Source organism: Quercus lobata, chromosome 4 (assembly GCF_001633185.2).
Source record: "Quercus lobata isolate SW786 chromosome 4, ValleyOak3.0 Primary Assembly, whole genome shotgun sequence".
In the NCBI taxonomy this organism is placed as follows: Eukaryota; Viridiplantae; Streptophyta; class Magnoliopsida; order Fagales; family Fagaceae; genus Quercus; species Quercus lobata.
In genome coordinates, this window is record NC_044907.1 from 35,849,316 (window position 1) to 35,866,014 (window position 16,699).

Below are 16,699 nucleotides of genomic sequence, written 5' to 3' on the forward strand. Positions count from 1 at the left end.
TTTTTATGACATAAGAGAATTTCACTTAGATTAGTTGCACGTAGCAGAACATACTGTACAACAATTCTCATTGTTAATCAAACTCCTATAGGCAATTGACGCCACCCGTCAGAACCAATTACCTATTATTCTGTTTTCACAAATTTATTCTTTATATAGGCTCACACAGAATATATTAGTTATGTAGTTTTATTTGGAACTCTAGTCTATGAGATTTGAGTTCCAAGGGTCTGACTCTAAAGGGTAACTCAAGTCTCAAAGATTCGAGTTCCATGGAGAAATTTTTTTTTTTTTTTTCAAGTTCCCAGTGAAATTTGAATTTCAGGGAGTTGAGTTCTTCACATTAGAACTTGACTCTCAGATGCTCAAGTTCCAAATGAGACTATGTAATTAATATATTTCGTAATAAATTTGTGAAAGCATAATAACCGCAAAAAAGTCCCAAAAAAGCACGCCTATAGATTCTATACTATATTTTCTCCCAAAAAAAAAAAATTTTATACTCTTATTTTTTTTTTTTTTTTTGAGAAACAAAATATTTTTAAGTTAGATGCCCGTATCCAAATCAAAGTTGTGCTAAAAATTTCCTTCTTCTTTAGAACTTTTCTAAAAGAAATTTTTTTATTTTATTTTATTAAACTAATTCCTTAACCAATACAAATACTTTCACAGGACAATTTCAGTTTTTACACGACTTTACTTCACTTTAATACCTTCTCGAAAAAAGAAAAAACAAAAAAACAAAAAAACAAAACTTCACTCTTTAATATGGCTACAGACTGAGATAGTCATACTCTCATAGTTGCAGTAGTTTTGTTCGTGTATTTACTCTATAATCATTCTTCATCTAAAATAAAAAATGTCAACCATGAAGAGGAAGAATCGTGTTCACGACCACATTGTACTCAACATCTTGGCAAGGCTGCCTGTCAAATCAATTATAAAATTCAGGTGCGTTAGAAAAGCATGGTACTCCTCAATAATCGGCCCGAATTTCATATTCACCCACCTTATTAACAACAACAAAAAAGATAAAGATGGTGATTATCTTGTACACATGCAACATGCTAATGAAAACTGAAAAGACCATGTATCCTTGTTATTATAGCACAGTTTGTACAGTTACTTGTGACCGCACGTTTAATAGGATTTTCGAGTATCAAATTACCAATGATTTTCCTATAGAGTTTGCCCATATAGGTGGTTCCTGCAATGGCGTATTGTGTCTCACTGATTTTCGAAGTTCTGACCCTTATGGTAAAGCTATATATTTGTGGAACCCCAGCATCAAGAAAATTTAAGAGGTTGCCTGATTCTTCCTTAGCCGGGGCTGCTAGTGGACTTGCTTATCACTGCCAAACCCATGACTACAAGGTTGTAAAGCTTTGGTTTTCTTCACATGTAAATATATTTGAAAATATAATTCCTCCACTTGAGGCTGAGGTTTACTCATTAAGCTCGGACTCATGGAGAAGGGTTGAAACCTCTTTGAGACCCAAAGTTGGGGTCTACGATAGCAACATCAATGCTATATCGGGTGCCACATTTGTTAGTAGGGCTATGCATTGGTTGGTATATTGTAGGGAATTTGAAGACAGACAAAGTATTTTGTCATTTGATCTCAATAATGAGAAATTCAGAAGATTGCACTCCCTGATGTTAGTGCAGATAGACTGCAAGAGCAAAGTCTAGCAGTGTTCAAGGGGAATTTGGCCTACTTTACATTTAGTTACCCAAATTTGATACTGTCCATTTGGGTGATGGGGGAGTTTGGTATGGAAGAATCATGGAATGAACTTTTTGTTATGCAGACCAAATATTCTATAGAATCCTTTGGTTGCACAATGCGTAGTGAACTTCTAGTTGGAAGTCTTGTGAAGGGTGGCTATGTGGTTGTTTCACTTGACCCCGAAACTTGCTGTGTGAAGAATTCTGGTATTCAACATGTCCAACTATGGTACTACTTTCGTGGAAAACCTTGTGTTACTTGATGGAGGAATGGAGCTATTTGTGTAAAAAAAATTGTAATCATTAGTGATAATCATAGGATTTTTGTTTTTAAACGTACTTATACTTTTACTTCTTCCTTTTTATGTGACTATTTTGGAGCTGCAATGGTCCTTTCCATGCTTTAGTGGCTAAATCAAATGTTTACTGTCATAGGAGACGTGAATCAGTTAGTAATTTAAGCATCTTAATCTTAGAGATTTTTTTGTTAATATTGTTTTTGGATTTATGTGCTTTCCCCTAATTTTTAACAACCCTCGGTGTACTTTGGCTATTTGTATTTTTTTTTCTTTGAATAAAATTTGCCTTTTACCAATAGGAAAAGAAGAAGAAGAAAGAGTGCGGTTGTGATCATCTTCGGAAAATGTTTAATGATTTTGATTTGACTCGCTTTGACTCATACAACAACTTTCTTTAATGATGTATCCCTATTTTTCCCAAGCCTTTTGCTGTTGGCTTTCAAAAACATTGTTTGTATTTTCTGAAAATACGTGTGGATGAAAAAATGTGTGAAAATACGTATAATGTTGTTTAAACACAGAAAATTATTATTTAAATAACGGTAACAAAGTAACAAACGGGCTCTTGAATTCTCAAATCTCCATTTGTTGCAAAAAAAAGTTTGACATTGGTACCAAAGTTCTTATTTCTTTGAAATCATAACAATGACCAAGCTTCCGACCTTGGTCCCCAAACCAACCCTTACCAAGTAACTATACCGCTTAGAGGTGTGATCCTCAATTTTACTTTTACCGCTTATAACTCATCACATGATGAGTTAATGGTAAAAACTGTAAACTTTTGAATACTCCTAACATTTCTCATAAAAATTAGTAAAAATTTGCTAACTCAATATATGTGAAAAAAAGTTGTCGAGTTTATTATGTAGGCTACGTTTGGATAGGGCGTTTGCGTCCGTGTTTTCCCTTTTTTTTTTTTTCACGCGTTTTTGAGCTTTTTGAGTGCTGTGGTTACTGTTTATGTACTGTTCAATGAACAGTAACCGTAAATTTTGACTTTTCCAATTTGTTTCAACCAATTACAGCACATCATGTACTGTTTACAGACCCACAAATTTCACTTTTCAGCAACTTTTTCATTAAAAAAGGGTCCCACGATACTATTCACACATTTAAAAATTATTTTGTTACAGTATTTTTCAGTTTTCAGTTTTCAACTATATCCAAACGGACCCGTAGTAACATTAATTTTAATTGAAAAATTTTATTTGAACTCAATTTTAATTTTAATTTATTCATTTATTTCCCTTTCAAATCTTATCCAATCATCACCCTATAAAATAGATAACCCAAACCTATTGAAAAGACCCAATCCATAGTTGGGACTGTGGGCAATGGCCTGGCCCCACCACAAGTGACAAGGGCATTCGTAAAATGTATTTAAACGACACATCCCAAAAAGCAAAATCACACAGAAAACAAAAGCCGCCTACTCTGCTAACGCTCTCGCTCTGCCATCTCTGTCGCTCATTTCCTTTCCCAGCTTACTCACAGACAAACTTTACTCCCTTCTCAAAACACCACACCACACCACTCTCCCTCGGAACGCTATATAAACCCCCCTCGCTTTCTGCTCCCATTTTTCTCACCACCAGTTTCCGATCTCCTTCTCCTCCCCAAATCTCTCTCTCTCTCTGTGCGCAAACCCTAAACCCTAGAAATTGAAGAACATTTGGTCACTATGCTGAAGTTTTCGTCAACGACGGCGAACCAGATTCGCTTCCTTCTCCAGAGCATCGACGAATCAAACGCCGACTCTGTTCTTCGCGAGCTCCGACAGGTCTTCCTTCTTTCTCTCTCTCTCTCTAGATGTAAAAATGTATTTATGTATATTCGAATGTGTGAAAAAGTCTAGGTTTTAGTGCTCGCTAATTTGTTTCATCTGCGTTGTTTTTCTTTCAACCCTGGAATTATAATGATTTATTTTTTTGATTTTGAAATGGATTTCGCTATGGTTCTTTCGGTTCTTGTGCTCAAGGTTTTGCCTAGATTCAATTTAATGGCCGGCGAAGGTTCGGCTCGTCTTTTGGTTAGGGGAAAAGTAGTTGATTAAACATTGGATTAGATTTGTTGAGAGTGGGTTGACTTCATTGACTGGTGAAGGGGGAAATAGATTAAAGGGCATGTTTGGATGGGTGTTTACCAATTTATTTTGGGAATGGTTCGCTTTGCTATGGACTGTTGCACGATAGTTAAGATCGTTGATGTGAATGGGTAGCAAGAAGGAATTCTTTTATTCTTTTATAAAGTTATAAAGAAAGTACAAGAAGAAATTCTTTCTTTACAGTAACCCCTACCCCCAGTCAATAGTGTAATAGACTATCGTCCCATTATTTCGCAGAGAGCAAGAGACATAACGTAAGGATGGATAGTTTTTGTAGATGGATGTTCTTGGTTATCAAATGCACTGAATTGTTTTGTTATTTTTGTTCCAAGATTCTTAATTATCAAGGTTTAGGTAAGTTGTGTTTAATACTTTAATCATTTTGCTAGAATTGAAAGTTTAAAAGGTAAAAAATACCATTCTCTTTTGTGTAGTTGGGATAGTTGGGACAACTTGCACGCACAGCTTGTTGTTTAATAATTATGACTCTCGTATGGAGTAAATATTTCCTCTAAGACGTACTTTTGATTGCTGAAGTATAGGAGTATGTTGTATGTATGTACTGCACTTTCACGTAACTTTTGGATTAAGAATTGTGTTGAAAACGGAAAACCTGAAGTCGCAATTAATTGGTTTGGAAGAGACTGAAGGATGTATATTTGAAGTTCATCTAAATCCATCAGCGGGTTCAATCCCTCTATTTGTGGATATAGAACTACAATTATGAGGTTTTAGTTGTATATCTTATTGGTGATTTAGGAAATTAAAACTCATCTGGACGAAATGAGTAGATTAATCAAACTATGTGGCTACCATTTAATTTTGTAATTTGCATTTGCATAGCAAATCAAGTTAATATTATGTTCCCAGTTGGAGGTCATATTGGACACCTGGACATCACAGCAAGGAAAGGACATTATTTTAATGAGTGACACAGTGCGATACTCCAAATTGTTTTGCAAACCGATGAACTACACATTGAATGCCATGCTAGCAAAAAGGATGGAGAAGACTTAGCAACCTTTCAAAAATCAAGCAAGTTCAGTGTGAGATAGCTGCATGAATGCTTTTCTTGGTTCTATAGTTTCTAAAATACTAATGATATTCTCAAACTTTAGAAGGGAGAGTAATTTTTTTTTTATAAGTAAAAGAAAAAAATGGAATTGCTACTACTTCTTACCATAACATTCAGACTCAGTCCTTGATAATGAATGATAGGAAATGAAAAGAAAATAAAGAGAGAGAGAAGATGAATCAAGTTTAGGGACGCTCTAATGTGATTGACAAATAGGGTAGAGTATTTTACGGAAATGTAACTTATACATACTGGGGCTGATAGTCACTATCGATGCAATTTGCTTGTATTGTATTAATATAGGTTTCGAGTTAGAATGTTTTTGACTATGAGGTACTCCAAATGAGTCCTCGAACGAGTTTGCTCTTCTTAGTTTTGAAATATCAATGTAATAAGAAAAGGCGATTTGAGTATGCATAGCTATGTTTTATCAAAATTCTGATTGGATTTTGATTGAACTTGGATACAATTCTTTGAATCAACCTGATTTTGTTTACTACACTCATATTAAATGAAATATGCTCCACAACAAGAGACTACACTAGTCAAAGAAAGAATATAATGATGATCAGTTTTCAAAATATGGTAGTTGCCAGCACTGAACAAGCAGATGTTGTGATGGCTGTTTGTTTCCTAATCTGCTTTTCATGAAAAAGTCAACTTTGGCTTTTCCTAAGAATATAAAAAAGAGGCTATGGAGCATTAAAAATCCATTATAGATAAAAAGAGTGTAAAATACATGCTTGTGTGAGTTGAATTCTTGCTTGATCAAATATTACAAAAAACATTTCCAGTTACTCCATTCCCTTTGAATGTTGTGCTAGTGGATTTTATCTATTGAATTGGTAAGCAGAAGGTGATAATGTGATCCAATTTGTCTCTCCATGTATGCTTTGTATTACGAAGTTCTGGTGCTAAATAAATTTTTGACAAGGCTATAACCATAGCTCTATTTCGATGCCTAAGGAAGCTAGTAATTATATATAGGTTAAATTGTCCTTCCCTAAAATATAACCCAGGTTCTAGAGGGGTAGAAGAACATTCAGGTTTGAGATTAGGTGGTTAAAGGCAATGGCGATTTTGGAGAAGATGAAAACGTGGTGGGAGTCTCACCAGTTTCAAGGGTTCCTGATCTATAGATTGGCAAATAAACTTGAAGCACTAAAAATGGAATTAAAGAAATGGAATGAGGAAGAGTTTGGAAATGTGGAAACTAAGAAGAGTAAGTTGGGGTTCAATGATATCTTAGATGATATTTCAGGGACAAATGTAGAACCAAAATAATATCATTTGTTAGGTCCTATTTCTCATCCCTAAAATATGCATTCATGTTAGACATGATGAAAAAATACTTAACAACTTTGCTGGTAATCGTTAAATATCTTACACAGCCGAGGGTTTCTGAAGTTGATGGCATGCGCGACTTTAAGTCAAACATGTAAATATTGAATTTCTTATAGTTTTACTTCAAAAATTGAAAGCGATTATAGTTTTCTTGGTCAGAAGAGATGTTGATGAAGCAGATCCAAATGCATTGGAATATTATGTTTTTTGAGTTGTATGCTCTCTTGACTCTTTGCATTTCAAATTTTCAATTGATTGCATGCTGATATAGTTTATTTCTTCTTGGCAGTTTGTTGAATATGGAATTGAGGGAAGCATTATGCTTCTCCAGACGTGCATAGATCACTTGAAATTTTACAACACAGACTCGAAGAACATGCAGCTGGAATTGGCTGTTGCATCAATATTTAAATTCCTCTTGGGCAAACCAAATTTCAGCACAGTGTTTTGTGAGTCGCTAAGAAATACAGAGATCAATGAGGGAACTCTGGAGAATTTCTCTAATGTATTACACCTGTCTGTATCGGAAAAAATTGGTATTGGTCTAGCTTTATCAGATTCTGAAAATCTTGATACCAGGAATTGTGGTACGTTTCAATTCTTAAGTGGAAGTACAATCTTGATTTCAAAAATTTATTCTTGCATGATTAGTTTCCTTCTGCACTTATTGTTATGTGCATGTATTGCACCGTTTGATATGGACTTTTTGATGCTTTTTAGGCCAAAGTTTTTGTATGGCTCAGATGAAGGAATTGTGCACCAATCCTGTTTCGGTTGGCGGTACTGATCAAATAAAGAATATTGTTATGCTCCTCCAGCGGTCTGAGGGCCTTTCCAAGCACATGGATTCCTTTATGCAAATGTTATCTCTTGTGCAGTTTAATGATGTCACCCCATTTGTTTTAACTCCATTACTTTCAGATGAACTACGTGAGGCTGATTTTCTGAGGTTATGATCTTTCTTCATTGTATTTCTTCTATATTGGTTGTGCTGTTGATTACAAAGCTGTCCTGTCCTGTTTTTGTGGTGTTGAAAGATATTAGCTGTCTAATAATGGTAGTTGTTTTTGTTACAGGAATATGAATCTGTTCAATGACTGCGGAGAAGATGATTTTGATTCTATTTTAGCAGAAATGGAGAAAGAAATGAGCATGGGAGATATTATGAAGGAACTAGGTTATGGTTGCACAGTTAATGCATCGCAGTGCAAAGAGATTTTATCTCTTTTCTTGCCACTGTCTGAGGTTACCCTTTCTAAAATACTTGGCACAATTGCCTGTACCCAAGCTGGTCTTGAGGACAATCAGAACACCTTTTCAACGTTTAGTTTGGCTGTTGGCTGCAGTACTTTGTCTGATCTGCCTTTGTTGAACTCCTGGAATATTGATGTTCTTATTGATACAATCAAGGAACTTGTGAGTTTACTTATTCTTCTTCTTGCTGCAATTTTGTAATTTTTTTTTTTTTTTTTTTTTTTTTTTTTTTTTTTTATATTGTAACAATTGCTTTGCAATTGTCTCGTTTGTATCTAAGTATGTGTGCTGGATACAGGCTCCTGCTACCAACTGGATTCGAGTTATTGAAAATATGGACCATGAGGGGTTCTACATTCCTAATCACGAGGCGTTCTCTTTTTTCATGTCTTTATATAGACGTGCATGCCAGGTATATTTTTATTACATGTGTGAATCTACATGTACATTAAATATATCTTAAGATCAATATATGAATTTAATGTGGAACATATTAGTTCTAAATCTTTGGATTGAGCTGTGCAGGAGCCATTCCCTCTCCATGCCATTTGTGGGTCTGTTTGGAAGAATACTGAGGGTCAGCTATCTTTTCTTAAATATGCTGTATCAGCACCACCAGAAGTATTTACGTTTGCCCATTCTGTAAGGCAGCTGGTATGGTGCTATAGATAACCAGTCGTTCCTTCTTTCCTCATGTTATCTCTTTTTGATTCTTTTGAATGACCAATGTTTGTTGCAGGCCTATATCGATGCAGTGAATGGACATACGCTTCCAATTGGACATGCTAATCATGCATGGTTGTGTCTTGACCTTTTGAATGTACTGTGTCAACTAGCTGAGAGGGGTCATGCCACTTCTGTTCGCTCAATGCTTGCTTATCCTATTAAACACTGTCCTGAAGTCTTACTTCTTGGGATGGCATGCTTTAATGTACTCTCTTTGATTTATTTATTATTTTTTTAAATAAAAAAAAAATTTATTGTTGCTTTGCATAATTGTTCCATATATTCTTTCTTGGTTAATAAATTTTGCGTGTGTTATTTCAGACTGCATATAACCTCCTCCAGCATGAAGTGTTGTTTACTGTTTTTCCCAATATAGTTAAAAATGGCATGGGTAATGGAATGATTCATCACCTCTGGCGTGTCAACCCTAATTTTGTGTTGCGGGGATTTGTAGATTCTGTCAGCTGTGATCCAGACAGTATGACTAGAATATTGGATGTCTGCCAGGAGCTAAAGGTAAATTTTGAGTGAGCATATAGAGTTTGATCACCTTTCCTGGTTTTTTGTTTGTTTGTTTGTTTTTGTTTTTGTTTTTTTTTTTTGGCATTTTGAACTCAAAATCTAAACAATGTGCATGTTATATAAGACTGTTGAGTGTTGATTATCGTTCTGAAGATCTCAAAAGGTTTGAAATTAGCATCCAATTTTGTTAATTTTCCATATTCTTTATTTTTCATTGCTGGGAACATTTTCCAGATGTACCCTTTTGTTTGTCTAATTTTTTTGTATTACTAGAATAATTTATTTCTCCTGTTTCTGTACTCAGATTCTTATTCATTTTGCAGATTATATCATTAGTATTGGACGCGATTCCTTCTCCTTATGCCATCAGATTGGCAGCTCTTGCTTCACGGAAAGAACTTGTAGACCTTGAGAAGTGGCTAATTCATAATTTAAATACATATAAAGATATTTTCTTTGAGGTAATATCTAGTTGGCCCTGCATCCTCCGCCTTTAAATAGCGTTGATAACTATGGGAATTCTAATTTATGGTGCATTATATACTTCCTCTGTCCCAAAAAAAGACTGTATTGCTTTCAAATGGCACTATTTTTAGTAAATATCAGCATATATGACTCTTTACTTAAATGCCCTTCAATCTCATTTAAAGGTGTGCCAAAAAGTAATTGCTTAGATTTTTGAATAGGTATGGGTAACTGCCATTCTAAACCTTGCGGTTGTGTATGATTTGATATTATTGAACAACATGAAGAGGGAATCACACTCAAGTACCTTTAAAATTGGGATTTTTGAAGGACAAATGTTACTACGTTAGTCAAATAAATTTCATCCTTACTTGAAAAGTAGATAGTAGATGTTATAATGGTTGCAAGGTGGTACTAGGAGAGAGTGTAATCACATAGCATAGATTGGTGGTTCTAGATATTTGTATTAAAAGTTGGAAAAGAAGGTGTTAGACAAAGAAACCCAAGGATTAGGACGGATTTGAAGGGTGATAAACAAGATGTGTGAAAAAAATAAAATGATCAAAGAAGGCAAGTGGGATTTAGACAAAGATGATGATAAGATGTGGAATGAAATGACTAATTGTATTAAAAGAGTGGCTAAAGACGCACCTCGAGAATCCAAGGGATGTGGGTAACCGACTAAGGGGACTTGGTGGTGGAATAAGGAGGTTCGAGCAGCAACTAGATTAAAGAGAGAGCTATAGAAGAGTATTTAGATGTGGAGACAATGTTTCTTATGAGAATTATAAAGTGACGAAGAGGGAAGCAAAAATGTCAAGCTTATGATGAATTATTTTTTATACATCATAAGTGGGGGAGGGGGGGAGTTGAACCCTGAGTGCCTTTGTTGGAAACACCAGGAAGTGCGAGTTGACCTAAAGGTCATTGGCTATAGCAAGTTGGTGACAAATGATGGAGAAAATAATGTTTATAAACTTGGTAAGATAAGGGGAATGAAAATAAGAGACTTGATGTAGTAAAGATGAAGATTAAAGGATGTTAGCAAATGAGGAGCATAGTAAAGAGAGTGAAAAGGTATTTGATAAACTTTTCAATGGAAGCGATAAAAACAATTGTATTGGTGCGAATTGAGTAGCACTATTGAGAATAGAAACCATAGGTAATGATGCATTGAGGAGGATGAAAATGGAAAAAAATTTGTGGGACTGGCTGAAATTCCCATTGAAGTATTGAAGTTTGGAAGTGCGTTGGTGATATGGGTTTATGTTGGTTGACAAACCTTTGTTGATTTTAAGTGTTAACAAAATGCCTAGTGAGTGGAGGAGAATACTCTAATACATATTTAAAAGAACAAAGGGGTGATTCAAAACTATACAAATTGCCATGGAAACTTACTTATGAGAATATGGTTCTTGACTGTTTTATGTGGATTGTTTGGACGGAAAGAAATCGGCACTCTTTTGAGGCTACTGAGAAATCACTGGTTTAGTTACAAGCTCTATGCTTGAAGACTCTTTTTGATTGGTCTAGGTGCTAGGGCTCCTCGAATTGTTCTTCTATCATTGAGTTTCTTTCTTCTCGTAGAATTGCCCCATAAGTTTTTTCTCCTTCTTGTTTGTTGCTTTTTTTTTTTGGTGTGTTCACCATCATGAACACCTTGTATTTGCTTTCTTTGTTTTTTCATCTTCATTAATATTATTCTTATTACTTATCAAAAAAAAGAAAAAAGAGTCATACTAGGGTTTGAGTTGATAACCTGGTGGTATTGACACTTTTTGTGGTGCTTGATGTTTGGGGTGACCCCACCTCCCCCTCCCTTTATTTAAATAGCAAAAAACGAAAAAACAAATTATGAGTCACACTATGAAACAAAAACTTTGAATATAGGTTAAAACATGAAACAACAATAATGGGGAATCAATTTGGTTTTATGCCAAGGTGATCTACCATGGGAGCTATTTTCATACTAAAATGCTTTTTTTTTTTGATAAGTAAAAAGTTTATTGATATAAAAAAAGGGGAACACCCTAGTACACAGGGAGTGTACAAGGGGTCAAACAATCAAGAACAAAAATTACAAGAATCTAAGAAATCAAGAAAGGATAAAAAAGATTGGTTCCGCAAAGCTGCCAATCAGTCCATTAAAGTTCTAGAGAAAAATAGCTTTAAGTCTGATATGGATCTCTCCTTATCTTCAAAGCACTGACTATTTCTCTCCCTCCAAAGGCACCACTATAAGCAATGGGGAACCATCAACCATATTTATCCATTTCGATGACGACCAAAACTGCCTTGCCAACATGCTAGAAGCCCCACTATAGATTGCGGCATAACCCAGCTCACTCCAAATAGACGGAACACCACAGCCCACATATCCATTGCAATTGCAAAAGGAAGGTTTGGATATTGGATTGGTGCTATATATATCAACCGATTCACCATTACACTTGCATATATAGCACCAATCCAATATCCAAACCTTCCTTTTTCGTAAATTGTCAATTGTTAAGTATTTCCCTAAAGCAACAGTCCAAACAAAGAAAGCTACTCAAGGAGGAATCTTCTGTTTCCAAATGCTTTTCTAAGGAAAGCAATAGTCATTAGAGCCCACTAAGAGATTGTAATAATCTCTAACCGTGAAGCCCTTCTCTCTATCAGATTTCCAGCATATCTTATCCTTACCAAACCCTCTCACCGACGCACCATATATGATATCCATGAAACCGGCGAGTGCCTCTAGTTCCCGAGCATGCACACCCTTAAAGAAACTTACATCCCAAAACAGAATTCCGTTATCAAACTTTATAATCTCAGCCACACTAACCTCTTGATCTCGGCAAAATCTAAATAATTCAGGATAGCTGACTGCAAGAGATGTTTCACCACACCAACGGTCTTGCCAAAATTTCACCGAATAATTAGAAAGAAAGCAATCCCCGACTAATATTTTTCCATAAGACAACACCATATGGACCATTAGTAGGCCTAGAATACCAGCTACCCCATCCACAGTCATATTTCACCGCTATCACTTGCCTCCAAAGGGCAGCCCTCTCCATCCCAAATCTCCATAGCCACATTCCAAGCAAAGCTTCATTAAAAAGTCTTACCTTTCTTATCCCCAAACCACCCGAAGCAATGGGAGTGTAGACAGTAGCCCATTTAACCAAATGGAATTTTGGTTCATCACCAATGCCACCCCATAAGAAATTCCTCTGAATTTTCTCAATTCGGTTAGCCACAGAGGAATAGGAAATAAAGATAGAAAATAAGTGGTTAAATTAGATAGAGTGCTTTTAATTAAAGTTACTCTATGGAAAGTATATGGAGTCCTGTAAAGATCTTCATATGGTTTTATTAACCTAGAGAAAGATAGGGTTTTTGGTAGGGGTGTCAATGTTCGACCCAACCCTTGAACACGACACGAACCCGACACGTGTTTTTTCGGGTTAGGGTTGGGCCTTAATGGGTTTGGGTCATAAACAGGTCGACTCGAAAGCGACACGATAAGAAACGTGTCATAAACGGGTCAACCCGCGTAACCCGCAATAGACACATTTGACACGCCAATTTATTTGTGTTAATCTGAAATGACCCACTTAACACAACCCACGTTTAACTCGTATAACAAATAAATTATTTATTTTATTTTAGATTTGTCAAAAAACTTTTATATTCAACATATATTTTAAATTTAAAAAGAAAAGTGAGTAATTACAAAAATTTACAAGGGATATAATTGGAAATTGAAACTTTACAGACACTAGAACTACTAATACCTTCTCTCTTTTTTTTTTTTTTTTGGGCATAGAACTTGCACAAATGAAATTGGATGAGCTTGTGGAAGATGTTATAAATTTGGACATCAACAAAGAATCTATGGATGATAATCGTGGTCATAGTTAGGATTAGTCTACTATTTGCTCAAATTCTTTCAATATTAATACTTGGTAATTGGCGAGTTCCAAGGATATTATATTTTTGTTGAACTATATTATTTTATTTTTATTAAACTTTGTTATTTTGAATTTGGGTTAAAGTGTATGCACTTCTTTTGGAGTGTAAAGAACTTATTTCTAGATGAATGTTATATTTTTGTTGAACTATATTATTTTGAATGTGGGTTGAAGACTTGAAGTGTATGCACTACTTTTTGGGATGTAAAAAAATTTATTTCTAGATGAATGTTATATTTAATATTATGCAGGTTAAAATGAGTTGTGTTATATTTGTATCAACCCAACACGACTCGTTTATTAAGCGTGTTAAATGGGTTGGGTTAGGTCAACCCGCTTTATTAACAGGTCGGGTTAGGGTTGAAGGATCATGACACGATTATTAAATGGGTCGGGTTAGGGTTAAGCCATTTAGTCGAATACTCCTACCTCAATATGACACGAACCCGACACGCTAACCCAAATTGACACCCCTAGTCTTTGGAGAGGTTTATATAGTGGGTTTTGGAAAATAAATGAGTTCCTCTAAAGTAGATTAAGGATATGCATGACAAAACTGTAATTAGGGTGAGATTAAGTAGAAGCATCACAAGTGAGTTTCCTATCTCTAGAGGCTTGTATCAAAGATTAACATCAAGTCCATACCAACCTTGTACTAGTGATGGACAAATACAGTAAATTGATTCAAGAAGAATTTTTTGGGTTTGTGTATTATTTTGCATACATAGCATTGGTGGATGAAACTAGACATTGTGTTAAATGCCAAGTTAGAAATTTGGCAAGACACTATAGAATAAGACTTTCAATTGAGTAGGGCTCTAAAGAGTACGTTGAATGTAAGTTTAGTAAAGTAGAAACAAATATGAAGTGGCTGTAAGACTTGGTGGTCAAGAAATGCCAATGAGTGAGAATTTTCAATATCTTGGATCAATAATTTATAAAGATGGAGAGATTGAAGAGATATCAACCAGAGGATAAAAACATGCTGGATGAAGTCATCAAGAGTATGGTGTAATTGTAGAAGACATTTTATGTTAAAGAAATTTTTTATGAAATGATTGCTATAAGATGAGCTATGCTCTATGATTCTAAATGTTGGACTATTAAAAAGTAACATTCATAAAATGAATGTAGCCCAAATGAGAGTGTTATGAAATAAAATTTGCTTAAAGATAAGGGTGACCTTTGTTGATGAAAAGATGTGGGATTGTCTGTTGAGATGATTGGTCATATTTAGAGGAGAGCAATTAATGTATTTGTAAGAAAAAGTGAGTTGGGTCAAGTTGAGGGGACGAAGGAAGACCAAAAAAAAAAACTTAGGTACAGTACCTTAGGTGCTGTTCCTTAAGTTCCCTCTTAAGATTCGGCTATATGGCTACTTAACTGAAAAATAAATTTTTATCCCATAAGAAAAAATCCACATGGCAGAATCTTAAGAGGGGAACCTAATGAACAGTACCTAAGTACTGTACCTTAGTTTTACCCCAAAAAATAATATTAATAGAAATAGTAAAAAAGAAAATGTCAATTAATTAAGCAATAAAGAGTATGTATTTGGATAGAATAGAATAACGAAAAGAATACATTTGGCTGACCTTGACTAGTTTGTTGAGGGTTGATAACTCACCCCATAAATTTCGATACTAAAGCGTGATTATTGTTGTTGTAAGGGCCACATGGGAGGATGTAGAAATAAGTGCTTTAAAATTTGAAAATGGACGCTCTTTTTGGGACATCCCTAAAGTAAATCAAGACACTTTATTTTGGGATGAAGTATTTTATTGTTATCATTAAAAATTTTCTTGAGATGTATACAAAACATGGTTTGACGTGAGTTTATCCTTTTAGGAATGCCTCAAGTTCTTAAAGGAGATTCAATTTGGTGGATCCCAGGATTTTTCCACCAAAACGTTCCATGATTCTGGTGCTGTCTCGAATCTTTATTTGGAGACTAGTTCTACCTTTATGAAGGTTCTTTCTACAACTCGGTTAACTGTCCATCCACATGCATTCTCATTCTTGATTGTCTGGAACCTTGTTGTCTGTGTTATTCACCACAGGTCCTTAAAGCTCACACTGGCTTGATTACCTCCAGCCAGCTTGCTGAGGAAATGGAAAAGCTGCATGCACCAGTTATGGATCCTAATCCCAGGTTGCAGAATGGTGGGGCTACTGATTCTTCGACATCTGATGGATATTCAGATGATATTGAGGCTGAAGCAAACTCTTATTTCCAGCAAATGTTTTCTGGCCAGTTGACCATTGATGCAATGGTCCAAATGCTTGCTCGATTCAAGGAATCTTCTGTGAAAAGGTTAATGCCTGTTAAAGCCTTTACTCCAGTTGCTCAGTATCTAATAATATTCTTGTGTTTTTGAAAGCCAATATAGCCTTGTAGCTCAGTTGGCACCTTCTGGTGTTTTCAATGGAAATGCCTAGGGCTTGACTCCCCCATTGCAAATATTAAAAAAAAATAAAAAAAATTTGTATTTTTAAAACCCTTCCAGGTTTTGAATGCTTTGTCTTTCTTGTTCTACTTCTGTTGTACTGTGTAATGGCTATCATTTCTCATATGTGATGGCATCTTTCACCCTGTATTTAAATGTCTTTCCATTTTTCAGTCTTTTGGAAAACCAAAATGGAAATGGTCTAAAGTGGGTTGTTTTATCTTTCTAGTTTGCCAATTCATTATTTTCCTGAATAATTGAAACCAACCGAAAGGAGCTTTTCACTCAAATCTGCTTTTGCAACCATTTTTTACGCTGCTCTTTTATATGGTTTCTTATTTCAAAATAACAATTCAAGGTTCTTCTGCACTGACTGACAGGGAACAATTAATTTTTGAGTGCATGATTGCAAATCTGTTTGAGGAGTATCGATTCTTCCCCAAGTATCCGGAAAGGCAGCTCAAAATTGCTGCGGTTCTGTTTGGTGAGTTTTCGTACAAAATTTGCAAATGACTCTTAACTCAACCATGATGGGGGTTTATAATCAATATACTCTGATTTTATATGTTCCCTTCGTTTAACCATATTTAAACAGCTGGAGTTGTGCTACTTGGTCCAGTTTCATTTATCCTTTGATTGGGTATATTGAACTAAGTACGTTTATTTTTAGGGTCTTGTTCCCAGTAAAGGGTCTTATGAATAAAACAATCTTTTTGTGTACTAGTTCTGGTGGGTGGGGTTAGTTGCTTATAGGTTTTACTGTCTAGAAGCTAGTC

The 16,699-nt window shown here is 35.2% G+C and overlaps 2 protein-coding genes across 6 annotated transcripts in view; both read left to right on the forward strand.

The window, feature by feature from the left end:
- Positions 1-1,212: 1,212 nt before the first annotated feature.
- LOC115985102 lies at positions 1,213-1,991 on the forward strand. The gene is made up of 2 exons (XM_031108071.1): positions 1,213-1,548; positions 1,641-1,991. The coding sequence occupies exons 1-2, from the start codon at positions 1,213-1,215 to the stop codon at positions 1,989-1,991; spliced, it is 687 nt and encodes a 228-aa protein (XP_030963931.1).
- A 1,437-nt stretch (positions 1,992-3,428) lies between these two features.
- The window catches only part of LOC115986534 (CCR4-NOT transcription complex subunit 1), a 35,626-nt gene continuing 22,355 nt past the window's right edge, over positions 3,429-16,699 (forward strand). For 4 of the 5 annotated variants that reach the window (XM_031109656.1, XM_031109655.1, XM_031109657.1 and 1 more), the window contains exons 1-12: positions 3,429-3,807; positions 6,840-7,137; positions 7,271-7,499; positions 7,627-7,966; positions 8,103-8,216; positions 8,330-8,458; positions 8,544-8,735; positions 8,852-9,046; positions 9,376-9,513; positions 15,325-15,447; positions 15,537-15,790; positions 16,304-16,407. In XM_031109656.1, coding sequence (XP_030965516.1) covers positions 3,709-3,807; positions 6,840-7,137; positions 7,271-7,499; positions 7,627-7,966; positions 8,103-8,216; positions 8,330-8,458; positions 8,544-8,735; positions 8,852-9,046; positions 9,376-9,513; positions 15,325-15,447; positions 15,537-15,790; positions 16,304-16,407 — 2,215 coding nt within the window. In that variant the 5' untranslated portion in view covers positions 3,429-3,708. The remainder of the gene's footprint in view (positions 3,808-6,839; positions 7,138-7,270; positions 7,500-7,626; positions 7,967-8,102; positions 8,217-8,329; positions 8,459-8,543; positions 8,736-8,851; positions 9,047-9,375; positions 9,514-15,324; positions 15,448-15,536; positions 15,791-16,303; positions 16,408-16,699) is intronic. The other variant, XM_031109658.1, reaches the window with a different exon arrangement.

Excerpts from the sequence above, each read along its gene's own strand:
- LOC115985102 (XM_031108071.1), top strand. The coding sequence starts at position 1,213 with ATGGCGTATTGTGTCTCACTGATTTTCGAAGTTCTGACCCTTATGGTA. Across the intron at positions 1,549-1,640 it reads CTATATCGGGTGCCACATTT|AAGATTGCACTCCCTGATGT; the intron begins GTTAGTAGGGCT and ends TGAGAAATTCAG.